Source organism: Euphorbia lathyris, chromosome 4 (assembly GCF_963576675.1).
Source record: "Euphorbia lathyris chromosome 4, ddEupLath1.1, whole genome shotgun sequence".
In the NCBI taxonomy this organism is placed as follows: Eukaryota; Viridiplantae; Streptophyta; class Magnoliopsida; order Malpighiales; family Euphorbiaceae; genus Euphorbia; species Euphorbia lathyris.
The window spans coordinates 34,734,010-34,751,392 of NC_088913.1; the positions used below are offsets into that span (position 1 = coordinate 34,734,010).

A 17,383-nucleotide genomic window follows, 5' to 3' on the forward strand; every position below is an offset into this window, starting at 1 on the left:
TAGAATTTAAAGATTAACTATCGATAAGAGTTAAATTTTGACGAACAAAACTAGCTTATTAATTAATTCTTCTTTTTTCCCTTTTAAATAAGTTGTGATTTAATTGGCACATAGAGTATACATAGTGTAAAGGTTATTCTATTTACACTTCCTTAATGAAGGAAAAGAATATCTGAAAAATTAGAGTATTTTAAATGAAGTGGATAAGAAAGAATGAAGCTTAATTTATAAGACAAAGAAACCTCAGAAAAACACACATCTTTCTTCCCATGAAATTCTCCTAAAGATTGCTTTCTTCATTCCATCCTTTTTTCTTTTTGAAAACTTGAATTCTATAACAGAAGAAGAAGATATGGATGTTTGTGGTAATTATTGTAACAAAAAACATAATAATCAGAATAGTAAGGAAAAATATAGTTTGGGGAAGGTGAAGGTCATGAATCCAACTCTAAATACGAAACCATCTCCTTTGACGGTTCGGAAACCGCGGCGGGAGGGCAGGCCGAGGAAGCGAGCTCTGCTTATTGCGGTGAGTTACAAGAAGCAGAAGTATGAACTTAAAGGAACTATCAACGATGTTAAGAAGATGAAAGATTGGTTGATGTTTAACTATGATTTCAAGCTTGCCAATATTCTCATTCTAACCGGTATGTTTAACCGGTATGTTTTACGATATCGATTTTAAGCATCGAACTTCTCATCTTCTAAATGATATATAAAACTACGCATCAATTATAATCGCATATATTGAATTTTTAACTAATGAGAAGTGTCCAAGTGAACTAAAAAACAAAGTATGTTACTTTATTATTTTTCTAAAATAAAAAACAAAGTATGTTACTTTATTTAGTATTGTATTTTTTATTATATGAAATACAATTTTATAGTTTTTTTATGGTCAAATTTAACATATAAGATCTCATTCTTAAACGTATTTATAATTAATTTCTCATAAAATAAAACTTTTTTTAACGTGTCCCGTAAGTATTCAATGTCTCAAATTAAAAAAAAAATCGAGCTTAATGCATAAAAATAAAAAAATATCAGCATGCCTTAATTTTTACGAAAAAAACATAAAATTAAATTTTGTGGTTTGACCAATTTATAAACCGTTCTTATAATTTAAAATTTTGTAGTTTAGTTGATTTGCAAAGTCGGACCCTGTATTTTGACTGATTTGTAAATACATTCTTTTTAATTATTCAAAGTAGTCATAAAATGTACAAAATACAGAACCTATGTTTGTAAGTTTTTAAACAATGCAAAATTATTTTTGCAAATCAACCAAACCATAAAATTTGTTTTTATTTTTGTCCCTTAATTTTATTGTTTTGAAACTAAAGCACCTCATGGTTTAAGGTAGGTCAAGAATCAGATTCCTAATATATTTAACATATACCTTAATAAGGAAATAAGTTACTTCAAGGCTGCTTTAATAAAAAAGTATCATCATATTCCAAAACTATGCTATTTTTACACATTTAACTCTTAAACTTTTATGTATGCATATTATGAATTAAGTTCTTAAATAGGCTTAATACATCGTGATTTTGAACTTATCCAAATAGCATTGTCGAATCCACAAAAAATAATTAATACTTCACAGCCCTTAGTTACAGGCTTGCACAAGGGTAAGTAAAGATCGAACCCAAATGATTAGTACTAATTTAACTAAATTAATAACCAAGAAATAATAAAATTAAATAAAAGGGATTTGAGTAGATTGATGAACTTTTTTTTTTTAAAACAAGATTGATGAACTAAGTTAACAGAAATAACAAAATCAAAATTGAAGTTGAATATAATAAATAAAGAAAATTTCAGCTAATGGGTTCTCAGGCAAGGAATTCAATTAGTCTTGATCATTGACAGATAAAATAAACTATTATACACATACCAGATCGGTTTGGAGTATTCTTGCTTAATATTAAACTGGTCAAGCACGACAAATAACTAGTTCCTAATCAATAAATAATCTAGTCTCAGCGGTCAAGATTCAATCTATTGACAGCCTTATGAATTAGCGGGGTGTTTGTTAGAAGGGATATAGGAGGTGGGATAGGGATAAAAAACACGAGATAAGTTATCCCGTGTTTGTTTGGGAGATAGAAGAGTGAGACGGGTGAGAGATAAGCTTCTTATCCCTCAAATCCTATACCCAGGAGGGGGTGGTATAAGGAGGTGGGATAAGCTCCTGCGATTTTAATATGATGGAAAAGTCCATCTTATCCCTCAAATTAATGTTATGTAGTTTAAATAAGGTTAAAATAGTAAAATGTATTATTTTATCCTCATCCCTATCCCACATACCAAACATTGAATAATAATTCTCGACTATCATATTTTTATCCTTATCCCAACCATTTATCCTTATCCCTATCCCAATCTTTATCCCTATCCCTATCCCAATAGAATACCAAACGCCCCGTAGAAGAATCCGATCTTAGCCAACCGACACTCAGCGTAGACGATTCAGAAACTAAGTTACTTGTTCATTCGACTCAAATAAACCCAATTACTTTTGTATTAATGTCACATGAAAGACAATCTCAGGTTGTCAAATCTGAATCTATTCTTTCAAATACAAAACTAACTTAATTTATATTATCGATTGCTACTATGAATGGTTCGTTTAGGTAAAACTCCAACTTTACCAATTCAGTCGTATGACAATCCAATTCAAAGAACGACCTGCAGTTATCATTCAAAGTATGAATAATCAATTGAGAATAAATCCCTAAAATGCAATGAACAAATAGAAGAAGAATTAAAGCATAACAGTCTCACAATAATGAAGAAAACCTCATTTGAATTAACCATTAACCGAATATAGAAGTTTAGCTTTGAATAGCCATAGAAGAATGCATGGTTTCTCTTCACGAGATAAATCCTAACTAATTATAAAAAATAAATATTCTAACTTCCTAATACTACTTGACTTCTTTCTTGCTGATTTATAGGCTTAAAACTCCTTAATAGACATTTGAAAACGTGATGGAATTGAACAAATTCGCACTTGATGTATTCGGAAAGATTTCTGCCCCGTCTGCTTTAGTCTTGGGCAAGACTAACTCTCAGTTTCGACTTTAGATCTTTAAAACAGTTCCAGGTTTTATCTTCAGTCAAAATAGCTTCAAATAGCCCAAATTCAACTCATTTCTTCATAATTAGTCCTTGTAGAGGTATAATACACAAAACAAGCATAATATCTCAAATAGTAACCAAATCACCTAAACGATTTATCACTAAAGTGGGGATTTTAGTGCTAAAATACACACTTATCAATTGACTCCTGAACTTTTAAAGTGTACTGATAGTATTCTCAACTTTTAACTTGCTTAAAATATATCAATTAATCACTCAATTACAAAGAAATAAACTGCATGCAAAATATATATTGAATGACCTTTGTATATATACAATTCACGGAATATATTTAAAAAAAGAAGTTATTACGATGCTCAGAAGAAGAGGCAGATGAAGAACATTTAAGTCCAACAAAGAAGAACATTGAGATAGGCATGAAATGGCTGATGGAGGAAAGCAAGAGTGGTGACTCCTTGGTGTTCTACTTCTCGGGGCATGGACTACGGCAACCGGACTTCGAAGGCGACGAGAGAGATGGGATGGATGAATGTATATGCCCTGTAGATTTTATGGAAGCAGGCATGATTCTTGACAATCAAATTTATTCAACAATTGTTCGTCCACTTATAAAAGGTGTCACTCTTCATGCTATTATTGATGCTTGTCACAGTGGAACTGTTCTTGATCTTCCTTATATGTACAATAGAGAAACGTAAGTCTCAAATTTCAATTAGATTGATTAATAATGTTTGATTCAATTAGATTGAAAACAATGAACTTTTTTGGTTGAATCAGGAAGAAATGGGAAGATAATAGCCCTCCTTCTGGAGCTATTAAACAAACAAGTGGTGGATTAGCTATTACATTTGGTGCTTGCAGAGATGATCAAATGGCTGCAGATACTAATGTAAGTTACTTTTGGTTTTATTTTGGGTTCACGTTTAAATTTGCTCCTAACGTTTTTTAAAAAGTATAGATATATGTAATGCTCTAGCCAATGTAAAATCTATATCAACCTGAACTTTTAATTCAATTTATTGACATTGTATCAGAGGTCGAGATTTCGAATCCTAACAATCCCATTATTGGTGGATTTCAAAACACATGATGAGATAAGCATGTGTTGTAAACCCGGCAAGCCCAGGAGCATTTGCGTTTGGGGTGTGTCAGAGATTAATATAAGATCTATGACTGAGTCCTAACTATCAACTTAATCTCCTAGTTCAACTAGTTCCATGACAGATATTGTTAGTTTTGATCCAAATCCAACATTTTGATGCTCACCGATTTAAAACGTGTCAACGTGTATTGAATAGACACATTACTAACAAGCTTTAGTCACTCTCTATCCATTTCCGATCTAAGATTCAGTTCATTCCTGCACAATCATCATCCCTTAAGATTCCTCCTTGCTCGTGCTTTCTATCTTTGTGTCACCCACTCAGACAGGAGAAATTTTGACCCAAATATTTCCTAGAGATCCTCTAGAGTTGAAATCCTTTAGAGTTGGTGGAGTTATATACATCTCAACCATTAATTACAAAATGAATGGATGAGATTTGATTGATCAATAAATGACTAATTAAATATTAAAATATATCAATTAAATCTCATCTATTAATTGACTAATTAATGGTTAAGATTACAACTCCACCAACTCTAGAGGCTTTTCAACTCTAGAGGACCTCTACACATAAATATTAGTACATAAACAATTTTAAACTCATATAATAGAATTCATAAAACAAGAATCGTACAATTGGATCTAGAGGAGGACGGAGGGGATGTCGACGAGCGTGGGAAACCACCCCTGCCAATTCCTCCAAATTTAGACATTTATGGCTTTTATTTTTGCTTGTATTTGTCTAGAATGAATATTGAAATTAGATGTCCATAAACATAAATTAAGGGTTATTTAATTAGAAAAGGCTGGTTGAATTGGATGCAGGCATTTAGTCCAGCTGATTTGAAGATGAGTGGAGCATTGACATTTACATTAACAAGAAGCATTGAAAAGAGAGGGAGAGAAATAACATATGGAGAACTACTTGATGATATCTATAATGAGATTGAGAGGGCTGATCAAGATGGTTGCCTTCTTATTAGGCTTTTCAAAAAACTACTCAATCAAAGATTATTTCAGGTAACCCCTCATTGGTGTCAATTGCCAAATTAAATAAAGTATAAGGATCAAATATGCTAGATATATGGTGGCTAATTGAAGTTTTGTTGGCAGAAGCCTCAACTTTGTGCTTCAGAACCATTCGATGTGTACAAAAAGAAGTTTGCTTTATAATGGAGCATATAAACCAGAATTATTTGCTTTGGAGGAATCAGAATCAGAATGTATTCTAAATAAGGTCGTATTTCCAGGCTTAAATCCCGAGACGGAAAAAAAAAACAAAGGAAAAGAAGCAAAATACGAAGTATAAAAATTCGTAATCAAGGATTTCGACTATTGTAATCCGCAAATAAAATGTCTTGGAAATCTGCGGGAGGAAAATATTATTCTAATAAGGTTGTTTATGTAATTTTCAAATATGTCAATACATCCATGAAATTCATATATTTATATAGACTTTGGGTTTTGGGATCAGGTCACTTTCTCTTTTTCACTGTAAAGTTGTGTTTGATATATACAAAATCCTTTAGAAAAAAACTACAGCTTATACTTTAAGAAAGAGAAGCTTTTCGAAATAAAAATAGTCTAACTTTCAACTTTATTTAAAAAACAACTCTAGCCTTCTGTTTAATTTCAAAAATAATTATAACTTTCAACTTTTATCATGTATTTACGGGTTAATTACATACGTAATGTACAACCGTTGTGCTACTTTATAATTTGATATAAACCTTTAATTTTATATACAAAACTGAATAATCTTTTGGTGACTTGTAACTAAAGTATATAGCCGGTAATTGTGACGGTCAGCATGAAGTCAACGCGTCACATCGGCAATTTCTCTAAATGTCAAAAGTTGTCTGCTCAATGTAAAGTCAACACACCACGTCAATAATTTTGACTTTTAGGGATGTCAATTTGCTGGCGTGGCTTGTTGACCGGTCATAATTACTGGTCGTACACTTTTGTGAGTTATCACCAAAAGGTTGTGCAGTTTTGTATGCAAAATTGAAAATTGTACACTAAAATGTGAAAAATGATAAAGATTATACACCACATATGTAGTTTACTATGCATTTAGTAAACACTAGCACTTTTCTCTACAACATGTTCTGTTGGACACAATAATGTCAAACCTTCTCTTAATACATGATGCCCTTTATACTTCGTCAGATAATCTGACTGATCTCTTAAACTATAAAGATATTTTATTAGATCAATAAATTTGTTTAAAATAATTTATTTACCTTTTAAACTTTTTTAATATAACTTATTGGTCACTGAATTTATTTAAAATGTCTTATTAAACTCATAAACTTATTTAAAAGTGGGTTCTTCAATTTCTCCGCATCGCCACTTTACTCAACCATGTAGGATTTGGAGGGTTATACATGTCACTTTAATAAGTTAAATGAGTTTATAAAACATCTCCAAGGTCTAGTGACTCAATCGGAATATTTGACTAAGTACAGGGCTCATTTGATATACATCTTTATAGATAACCACACAATTAAATATTATGTACATATGAATTGAGGTATTTGGATTTCTTAATAATATATATTAATTTTATCAGGTATTATCCCATTAAAAAAATTAAACTTCACTACTACTATAGATAAAATATCTCCAAGATTTGTAGTTAGCCATTAATTGATGGTTATAATTAACTATTAATTACAAAATAATAATAAGCATAATAATAATAATTATTATTATAAAAAAATGAGAATAAGAAAAAAAAAACATGTTGCATCACCAATCATCCTCCTATTCATTTTCTCAAGCCATTGTGTTGGGCTAGGACTCTTAGATCCAAATTGAATTTATATAAAAAAAAATCATTAAAGTTTTTATCAGTAAAAAGCTTTAAAAGAGTTAAAGTCATCTCATATTGTTTAGAAATGACTTTGTAGTGATATTTATAAAGAATGTCATGACATATATTGGTGTGTCCTAAGGAGGTACTCCACTTTTATGAAAAAGTGAATACTTAGGTTATCTTCTTTGTTATTTAATTTCAGTATACTTACCACTCAAGAGGTCATATTAATAAGTTTGAAAGCTATATGAGAGAGAAGAAAAGACGTGAGAAAAGAGAAAAAGATAAAAATATATGTTCACAAAAGAGGTTGTTGCATGTGTGTGAGAGAGGAAAAATAACAATGTAAAGCGTTTTGGAAATCATTTATATAAATGTTTTAGGAAAACTATTGGGTTTGAAGTTCCATAACTTCTTTTATAATTAATTGTTCTTATTTGCTTATTAATAAAGTTTTTCCTCTATTGTGAAAGACACAAATTAACCGAACCACATAAATATTATGTTTTTAGTATGTAATATTGACAAAACGTTATTGTCAACAAATGCTAAACTGAAGCTCTAGATTGCTATTATGCTTCAACGATTCATCGACTAATGATAATCATACTTTCACCGACTATAGTAGAGCTATGTCATTTCCTATCAGTAATATGTCATCCACATATAGTATGAGAAATGCTACTGAGCTTCCACTAATTTTCTTGTAAATACAAGCTTCTTTGCAGTTTTGTTCGAAACCAAATTGTTTTATGGTTTCATCTAAACGTTTGTTCCAGATCCTTGATGCTTACTTGAGTCCATAAATGGATCTCTGAAGTTTGCAAACCTTGGTTGCATCTGTCGATGTGAAACCTTCAGGTTGCATCATATATACATCCTCAAGCAGGTTTCCATTTAGGAAAGCTGTTTTCACATCCATTTGCCAAATCCCGTAATCATAGTGAGCGGCAATAGCGAGCATAATTCTGATTGATTTGGACATGGCTACTGGAGAGAAATTTTCACCATAATCAACTCCTTGTTTCTGACAGTATCCTTTCTCTACTAACCTAGCTTTGTAGGTGCTAACCTTTCCATCCATGTCGGTCTTCTTCTTGAAGATCCACCTGCACCCAATGGGTTTTATCCCTTCGGGTGGATCAACCAAAGTCCACACTTGGTTGGTGTACATGGAATCCATTTCAGAATCCATGGCTTCAAGCCATGCTTTGGAATCTGGACTGGTGAGAGCCTCTTCGTAGTTTTCGGGTTCGTCGTCTAACACGAGAACCTCTTCATCATCTCCCACTAGAAAACCATATCTAACTGGGAGGTCACGAACTCTTTGTGATCTACGAGTAGGTAAAAGCACTTGAGTCTCATCTAATGGGGCTGCCTCGGGTTCCTCAATCGTCTCTGTTGTTTCAGCTGGTGTTTCCTCTTGAACTTCCTCAAGTTCAATCATGCTTCCCATTTGTGTTTCTTTAAGAAACTCTTTCTTTAGAAACACTGCATGTTTGGATACTATTACTTTCTGATAATTTGGATGATAGAAGTAATACCCTATAGTTTCCTTAGGGTATCCTATAACACTATGCCAAAACCCTCTTCAGACGACGGTTAAAAACCGTCGTCTCGTGAGATATAAATATATCACGGGGCTCGCTGCCGTCTATTGCACCTTCAGACGACGGCCAGGTTCTGTCATGTTTCGTCATCACACATGACATTAGCCTATTTTCTTAATGTCATCTTACCCTTGTTACGATGCGGCTTATTTATTACTGTCGTCACCTTTAATGTCATCACATGACATTCTAATAATTAAAACCGTCAGGTTAGCGTGAGGGAAATTGGCATATTGAATTCGAGATGACAGTTCGTGTAATAATTTATGTTGTTATAACCTGTTTAGATGGCATAGGTCTTAATCAATCATGTCAAAGGATTTTTTTTTCAGATGACAGATACGTTTATTTTAATGTCTTTTTATTGCTGTTCAGATGACATTTTTAAAAATTAAAATGTCACTTTTTGCCTTCTTCTTCGTTTGAATTCTGGTTTTTACCTGAATACTGAAACATACTAAAATATGAACATGAAATTCTGTATATCAATGGTTTTAATTTTATTAGAGACCAATACTCATAATATATTTACATTTGTGCCTATAACGTCAATCCATATCTTGAATAACCAATACATTTCTGAATTAAAACACAAAAAAATAACCAATAATCTTCCATAACGTCAATCCATATCTTGGAGTAATAATTAGGCCTATAATCCCAAAGGTATTGGTATCTGCAAAAGCCAAGCAGGTCATTAATATTACACACAACCCTAAACTTAGTAATTACAGACCCTTCCCCTTTCACGGCCTTTCACTTACCACAATCATATCATTATAAATAATATGCATCATACGCGTTCAGAATCCATACCTTCAACAACCAGAAAACTTACGCTGTAACAATGGATCCCCTTATTGAAACTCCACAAGAGATAATTGCTGACTTGGAGAAATTGTACATGGAGAACCCAGAGTGGCTTCTGGCCATCGATAGTATGTAATGTCAATCCATAGTTGTTCTGTAACTCTTCCTCGTTTCTTCTGTGTATTTCTAATGATTCTTCTTGGATGATAACGTACAGGTCCTCTTAATGGTAACTTCTTCAAATGGTCGATCAGAATGAAAGGCCCCCAATACACCCCATATGAAAGGGGTGTATTTGAAATCAGAATCAGCTACCCTCCGGATTTCCCAAACAGTCCTGCAAGAGTAATATTAACTCAAATCAGTAAGATATAATCACCTACATGAAACATACACTAATAAATCTCTCCTCTTATTCTCAATTTCGCTTCTAGAATAGGATATATCATCCTAACGTGGCTCCTTAAGGGTTGATTCGTCTTCCCAGTATCCTTAATACCCATCACTTATCCACTGCCACGATATAATGCAACTATTTACCTATTTCATTTGATAAACATACAACATCATATTTTTGATCTAATTATTCTATGCATTTTGTAGTGTCTGTGGCACCTATATGATCTACTTCTACAGCCCCACAGTAAGGAGCCATATCCTAGGCAAGAAGCAGTTGCTGAGCAATACCGCAGCAACAGGGAAGAGTATGAGGGGCTCGCCCGGATATGGACTGAGGAATATGCAAAGTGGATATGAGGGTGTCCAAATCTCATAAACTATCTTGAGTGAGAGAAAGGAGAATCGAAAGGCAATGTAAGCTCCAAATGTGGTTCTCATTCCAATTCCAAATTTCCTTTCTATACTCAAAATAGTTAAGGAGATTTGGACCTTTAATTCCAACCGAAAGGCAACACTCATCCCCCCTTTTGTAATATAACATAGAGCTTTGCTATTCAGTTCGTATGTCTGTGCAATTAGACTAAACTGACCCTTTTATAATGCTCCTTCCACTTGGGTTGTACTCGTCGTACTCTGAACTTGGTAATGAGGGTTATGATGTTGTCACGCCCCCACCCTTATATGCTTTTCGTACGTCACATAATCATGCCCCCTTTGCTTGCTATTCGTACATCATACATCCTCTGCATACTCTTCAGTCCATCTCCTGGCAGTTGCGTTATAACCTGCCCTGTTGTTGAGGTATCGCTCAATGATTCACTCTCGGTCAGGAAATGGGTCCTCAATTAAGGGCTCTATCAGCATTCCATAAATATTCCAGAGCAGCTAGAAAATGCATTTATAAATTAGACCCCAAACATATGAATATATAAATTAGAACCCAAACATAGGCAAATGCATAGATTTATAGCATCATCTTACCGTGGCAATACTATGGGAAGGGCGATCAAGTAGCTGGGGCATAGATACATGCCCCAAAGGACCGATATTAGGATGATAAATTTTGGTCCTAAACATGAGCTGCGAATAATAGTAATGTCATGAGTGTATATGCATATATATGAATTGCTTACTATGTGTTAATAAGTTCATGTTCTTACAACTAGAGGTGCACGGTAGGGGAAATCGATAGAGAAGTCCATATGGACTATGAATACACCTCTTTCATAAGGGGTGTTTGGAGGGCCCTTCATCACGAAAGTCCATTGCTGACGGGCAGGACCTGCATAACTATTGATGAGCCACCTGGGTGCCTCATGCCGGAGTAGGGAAATTTGTGCCTCAACACGAGTATAGAGGTCCCTTATACGTCTATCCATGATCGATATAACTAGCGTAAGTATAGTGTTGGGTTGTGGACTCTTGAGAACTGGTAAAAGCTTCATATTTATACTGTGGGTAATTGAAAGGTCTAGGAAGGGGAAATGGTAAATGAGAGTTATTAGGTATATTTGTATATGGTACGTGATTAATGAGCATCAGTTGGTTTTGCAGATATCAAGACTTGGGGATTCTAGGCCTAATAATGACTTATAGATATATGTAGATCAAGTTAGATTTTGCTTCCAACACCACGCCTTTGAAAAATTGACAGATTTGGAGATGTATTAATTACAGTATTATGTCAATCCCTATTCAAAACATATTACTTGACTTGGGGTGGTTTTAAGTTTATTAGTTTATTATAATGTTTTGTCTCACTTCATGCTTGTATGAACACTTTATAATCACTCTAAATAAACTTTGGGATTTCCTTTTATTAGACTTATTTAGTTCTTAAAAGTAAATGCCTTTATACAGTTTGAAAATCATATCTTATTAAAACAAATGATATAGAGAACAATTCATTTACAGTTGGTTTATATCCTAGAACAATTGACTATAGGACACTAAACCCCAACAGTCCACACCATCCAGCTCAGTGTTTGTTTAGCATCAAAATCTCCTTTGTTGCTATTCGCGCATGATGCCCCCCTTGTACGCTATTCGTATGTCACATAATCATGCCCCCCTTGCTTGTTATTCGCACAACATATATCCCATGTATACTCTTCAGTCCATCTCCTGGCAGTTGCTTCATAACCTGCCCTGTTGTTGAGGTATCACTCAGCGATTCGCTCTCGGTCAAGAAATGGCTCCTCAATTAAGGGCTCTATCAGCATTCCATAAATATTCCACAGTAGCTAGAAAATGCATTTATAAATTAGACCCCAAACATATGAATAGATGTATTAATTCCATAAATAAACATATCTCTACTAAATGGATTATTCATATTAATCGTAAACTTGATGGTTTTATTGATATTTATAAGGCTCAAATTGTACATCGGGGTTGTAATCAGATTCAAGGAATTTATTATGTTGAGATTTGTTTTTCTCCCAACACTATACTTGTTATAGTTCATTTATTGTTTGCTATTGATGCATCTAAGGCATGTCATATTCGTCAAATTAATATTAACAATTATGACCTTTATGGATTTATCAATGAATTAATCTATTTCAATCTGCCACAAGGTTATACCAAAGCGCTTAACAGTCAAGTTTGTCAATTGAGGAAATCCATATATGGGCTTAAACAGGTTGGTCGATAGTGGAACAAGGAATTTACTTCTCAAATAATAGTGTTTGATTTCACCCAAACTATATTGATAGTTGCCTTTTTACATATGTTCAAAAAGGTGTAATTCTTGTTCTTATTGTCTCTGTAGACGATGTTCTTATAACTAGTAACTCTGAAACTTCTATTGAAGATTTTAAACAATATACTCATTCTTCTTTTACCATTAAGGGTTTAGGCCACGCTAAATATTTCTGTGGTATTGAAATAGCAAGGGAAAATGAAGACATCTTTTTTTTATCTCCACATAAATATTTCTCTAATTTGATTTCTGATGTTGATCTTGATCAGGCTCTTCCTTCTTTTCCTATGTGACTAGATATTGACATGGATCTCTCTATTGGATCTTTTTATCACACACCTTATGTTCGTCATAGGTTTGTTTGTTGGTTGATTTATCTTAATTTTACTCATCTTGTTATTGGGTTTGTTATCCAAGAACTCAATCAGTTCATGCACATTCCTTGTTCTCACCATATGGATGATGTTCTTATTCGGTATCTTAAAGGTACCATGAACTATATATTGTGATGGTGATTGAGTGCCATGTAAAGAAACTCGACGTTGTGTTAATGGATATTGCATATTTTTTTGGAGATTACCTTATAACTTGAACATTAAAATAAGCAAATAGTAAATGTTAAGCAAACAACTTTTCTTGGTAATGATAAACCCTTCATCGTTACATCCTAGCTTTATGATTAAATATGAATAACCACTCAATAACATGTGAAGATAAGGCAAGCCCATTGCCGGTGGTGTAGTTCTTGACTGCATTTTTTAAGAGATGCTCAACTTTTTTTTAATTACAACTGCATTATCATCTCCAGAATAGATGATCGTGTGCCTTAACCAACCTAAACCATATACAAGTGGTGGTTTTAACTAGTAGAGAAAATTATATTATATTTTGCAATTAGGTAGCAAGTATCTAATGTTATGGTACAAATGCATCATCATACCATAAAAATGTATATATATTAAGTGAAGGATATATAAAACATGTGGAGAAAAGGAAAAGGTAATGGAAAGGAAACAGAGAATCACAATTCTCAAAATAATTAATTAATATATTCTAAAAAAAAAGATACAATAATCCATTAGCATCAAGAGAAAAGATGAATTAATATTACATATCAATATATATAACCAAAACTGCAAAAACTCTCACATAGAAAATTGTATTAAGGTCAAAAATAGGTGTGGATTTGCATTAATTAACATTAACATCCTGCAAGATTCACAGTTCCGGTCATAGTTGGCTTAATATTGGTACAATTAGCTATTGGAGGTCCTTTAGTTCCAGTAAATTTGAGATCAATGTCAGCAAGTCCTATATTTGTGCAACGGAAAATGGCGACATCTTTTTTTTATCTCAACGTAAATATTTCTGTAATTTGATTTCTGATGTTGGTCTTGATCAGGCTCTTCCTTCATTTCCCATGCGACTAGATATTGACATGGATCTCTCTATTGGATCTGTTTATCACACACCATATGTTCATCATAGTTTTTTTTCGGTTGATTTATCTTAATTTTACTCATCTTGTTATTGGGTTTGTTGTCCAAGAACTCAATCAGTTCATGCACATTCCTTATTCTCATCATATGGATGATGTTCTTTATCTTATTCGGTATCTTAAAGGTACCATGAACTATGGCTTATTTTACATTTTTGTAAGTAATTTACAGCTAACTGGATATTGTGATGGTGATTAAGTGCCATGTAAAGAAACTCGATGTTGTGTTAATGGATATTGCATATTTGTTTTTGGAGATTACCTGATTTCTCGAACATTAAAATAAGCAAATAGTAAATGTTAAGCAAACAACTTTTCTTGCTATTGATAAACCCTTCCTCGTCACATCCTAGCTTTATGATTAAATATGAATAACCACTCAATAACATGTGAAGATAAGGCAAGCCCATTGCCGGTGGTGGAGTTCTTGACTGCATTTTTTAGGAGATGCTCAACTTTTTTTTAATTACAACTGCATTATCATCTCCAAAATTCGAACCCCAATTGAATAGATGATCTTGTGCCTTAACCAACCTAAACCATATACAAGTGGTGGTTTTAACTAGTAGAGAAAATTATATTATATTTTGCAATTAGGTAGCAAGTATCTAATGTTATGGTACAAATGCATCATTGCCATAAAAATGTATATATTAGGTGTAGGGATATATAAAACATGTGGTGAAAGAGAAAAGGTAATGGAAAGGAAACAGAGAATCGCTATTCTCAAAATAATTAATTAATATATTCTAAAAAAAGATACAATAATCCATTAGCATCAAGAGTAGAGATGAATTAATATTACATATCAATATATATATAGCCAAAATTGCAAAAACTCTCACATAGCAAGTTGTATTAAGGTCAAAAATAGGTGTGGATTTGCATTGATTAACATTAACATCCTGCAGGATTCACAGTTCCGGTCATAGTTGGCTTAATATTGGTACAATTAGCTATTGGAGGTCCTTTAGGTCCAGTAAATTTGAGATCAATGTCAGCAAGTCCTATATTTGTGCAACTTCCAGGCATACAATTGATTGAAATTGCATCAGGAGTGGGTGTTGAACCCTTGATGCCTTTAAAGGAAATATCAGTAAGCTTGACCTTTGACGGAGCCTAGAAATTAAGCAATAAGGTTAGTGATATGATAAGAAAAATAAGACATGAAAATAAAACCAATCATTGTATAGCATTTTTGTATAGAAATATGTGGAAATTCGTACCGTTGTACTGCATCCACCGGGTGGACAATACATCATATCTATAATGATAGGATTCTCAACCTCTTCCATGGTAATATCTGAAAAGTGTATGCCCGATGCTTCGCAACCGTATTTGTCCGGCCATGATTTAACTCTCACACCATTATCACTTTTTGTAAGGGTGCATCCTTGAACAGTGACTCCGGTTACAGGTTCCTCATTCTGGTAAAGTCCTAAACTTCCGATACTAATTCCATGACCAGGACCACATTTGACGTTTATTACCTTTAAGTCTGATGTTCCATCACCAACAGAGACACAATCATCACCAGTACCAATGTTAACGTCAGTAATGGTAACTCCCTTTGATCTTGCAACATGAATTCCATCTGTATTAGGGCTTTCAGCGGGTGCAGTTATTGTAAGCTTTTGTAATGTGATGTCAGTGCTAGACAAAACATTGATATGGAAATTCTTACTGTTGAGGGATGTGATACCTTCCACAAGACCAGTTTTTACGAAATCAAGCCTTAGATTCTGCATAATTTTAATTAGTTAGAATCACAAATAGATATATGTTATATAACTGTTGATGCTAAATGAGCAAGCTTAATTACAATTGCTGTTGTCTTGCACATTTTTGCACTCTTGAAACAACCAGGTTGGCTCTTCCACATTTCTTGGCCTTGACCATCTAGAGTTCCAGTCCCACTTATTGTGAGTTTATCAACATGTTCAAAAGTAATCCAACCAGAAGTTTCCACTTTAGGTGGTGCCTGTAAGGTTCCTATAAGGTTAAATTTCATCTCCCCTTTACAAGGACCTGCCAGTAACACTGGCCCTGTTAGAAATGTTCCTGTAGGAACTGTCACCATACCGGTACCTGCTGCCGCACATGCCTCTTTCCAAGCAGTCGTTATAGCCTAACAAAGGAAAATTCTAATTAATTAATGCATATATTTGTTCAACAGTAATGTAATCTTGTTCCTATATGAATTACCTGAGCACTATCTGCACCAGGTTTTGCTCCAAATGTCATTATATCCCCTCCTCCACCCCCTCCCGGTGCTGCTGGTGCTTGCGCTTTTACATTAGATAACACAATCAAAATCGTAAATAGAGTTGACAACATTAAACAAGATTCCATTTATCTTTCTACAATTTCTTTTGGTATTTTCTTGCTTAATTGGATGATGGTTTTATAAGTGTTCATTATCTAATTTTAGGAATTAGTTGTTAGATCTTCTTTTGTTTACGGTTGACTCTTCCTATTTTTGGAGAAATACCATATGTTTCCTCAAATGCATGCATGAGGACCGCATGAATTTCCTATTCATGTTTTATATTTGTGCAACTTTTTTTGGTAACACTATTGTAGAATAGTTCAATAACTTCAATTGTTATTTTCATAAAATAATGATTATAAAAAAGAGATATGATAAATAAAATGTAATGTAAAATGGAAGGTGATAAGAGCAGTGAATGTATATCGTTTTCTTTATTCATGAGTTGATATATATACTTTCAATTTTTTTTATCAACAAATACGGAGCTTTGTAGTATTGTAGGATAAGGTATAAATTTACCTAATGGTTATTGGGAAAAAAATTAGTCTCTACGTTCAAAACATTGAAATCTTAAGTATAACATTTACAAGACCGTGCAATTTCAAACCTTATTAAGGAAAATAAGTTTTTTATTTATAATTTCATATTTCGGCCATCCTTCAACATCTAACATGAAATAAAAATAAGCTTCGGTTACGAGATATTAATTATTTATGTAAATAACTTTTAACAATTGAGATCTCAATAATTATTATATTATAATTGAAATAAGTTTTATGTATAAAAAATTGGAGGGAAAGTTCTACAATGAAATGGACTTTATTATCAATGAAAAGATGATAATTATACAATTTTATTCTTTAAATCAATCATTTTTCAATGAGCTTATATATATCTTATTTTTTTTTACATATCCATTTAATTAAATCCATTATATTCTCAATTTAGAGGCCCTGTAAATGAAACCCTTAGTTCCCCCTAGAGCCACCCACCATAACTATATAATTGGAAAATATCCTTAAGCTATATCAGACATCATACATGCATGAACATTGTGGC

General features: G+C 33.1%; 2 protein-coding genes across 4 annotated transcripts; one reads left to right on the forward strand and one right to left on the reverse strand.

Annotated features, from left to right (window-relative positions):
* Positions 1-252: 252 nt before the first annotated feature.
* Positions 253-5,672, forward strand: LOC136227016 (metacaspase-1-like). Of its 3 annotated transcripts, none has more exons than XM_066015746.1 (5): positions 253-647; positions 3,466-3,799; positions 3,883-3,994; positions 5,036-5,230; positions 5,324-5,672. In XM_066015746.1, the coding sequence occupies exons 1-5, from the start codon at positions 353-355 to the stop codon at positions 5,381-5,383; spliced, it is 996 nt and encodes a 331-aa protein (XP_065871818.1). In that variant the 5' UTR covers positions 253-352; the 3' UTR covers positions 5,384-5,672. The 3 variants fall into 3 exon arrangements, with proteins under 3 accessions (XP_065871818.1, XP_065871819.1, XP_065871820.1); XM_066015747.1 differs by having other exon boundaries at positions 5,327-5,672; XM_066015748.1 differs by having other exon boundaries at positions 539-660.
* Positions 5,673-14,841: 9,169 nt separating this feature from the next.
* Positions 14,842-16,407, reverse strand: LOC136227778 (exopolygalacturonase-like). The gene is made up of 4 exons (XM_066016529.1): positions 16,258-16,407; positions 15,875-16,180; positions 15,279-15,794; positions 14,842-15,171 (listed from the first exon to the last, which is right to left on the reverse strand). Exons 1-4 carry the CDS (start codon positions 16,402-16,404, stop codon positions 14,950-14,952), a joined length of 1,191 nt encoding a protein of 396 aa, XP_065872601.1. The 5' UTR covers positions 16,405-16,407; the 3' UTR covers positions 14,842-14,949.
* Between the last annotated feature and the right edge of the window lie 976 nt (positions 16,408-17,383).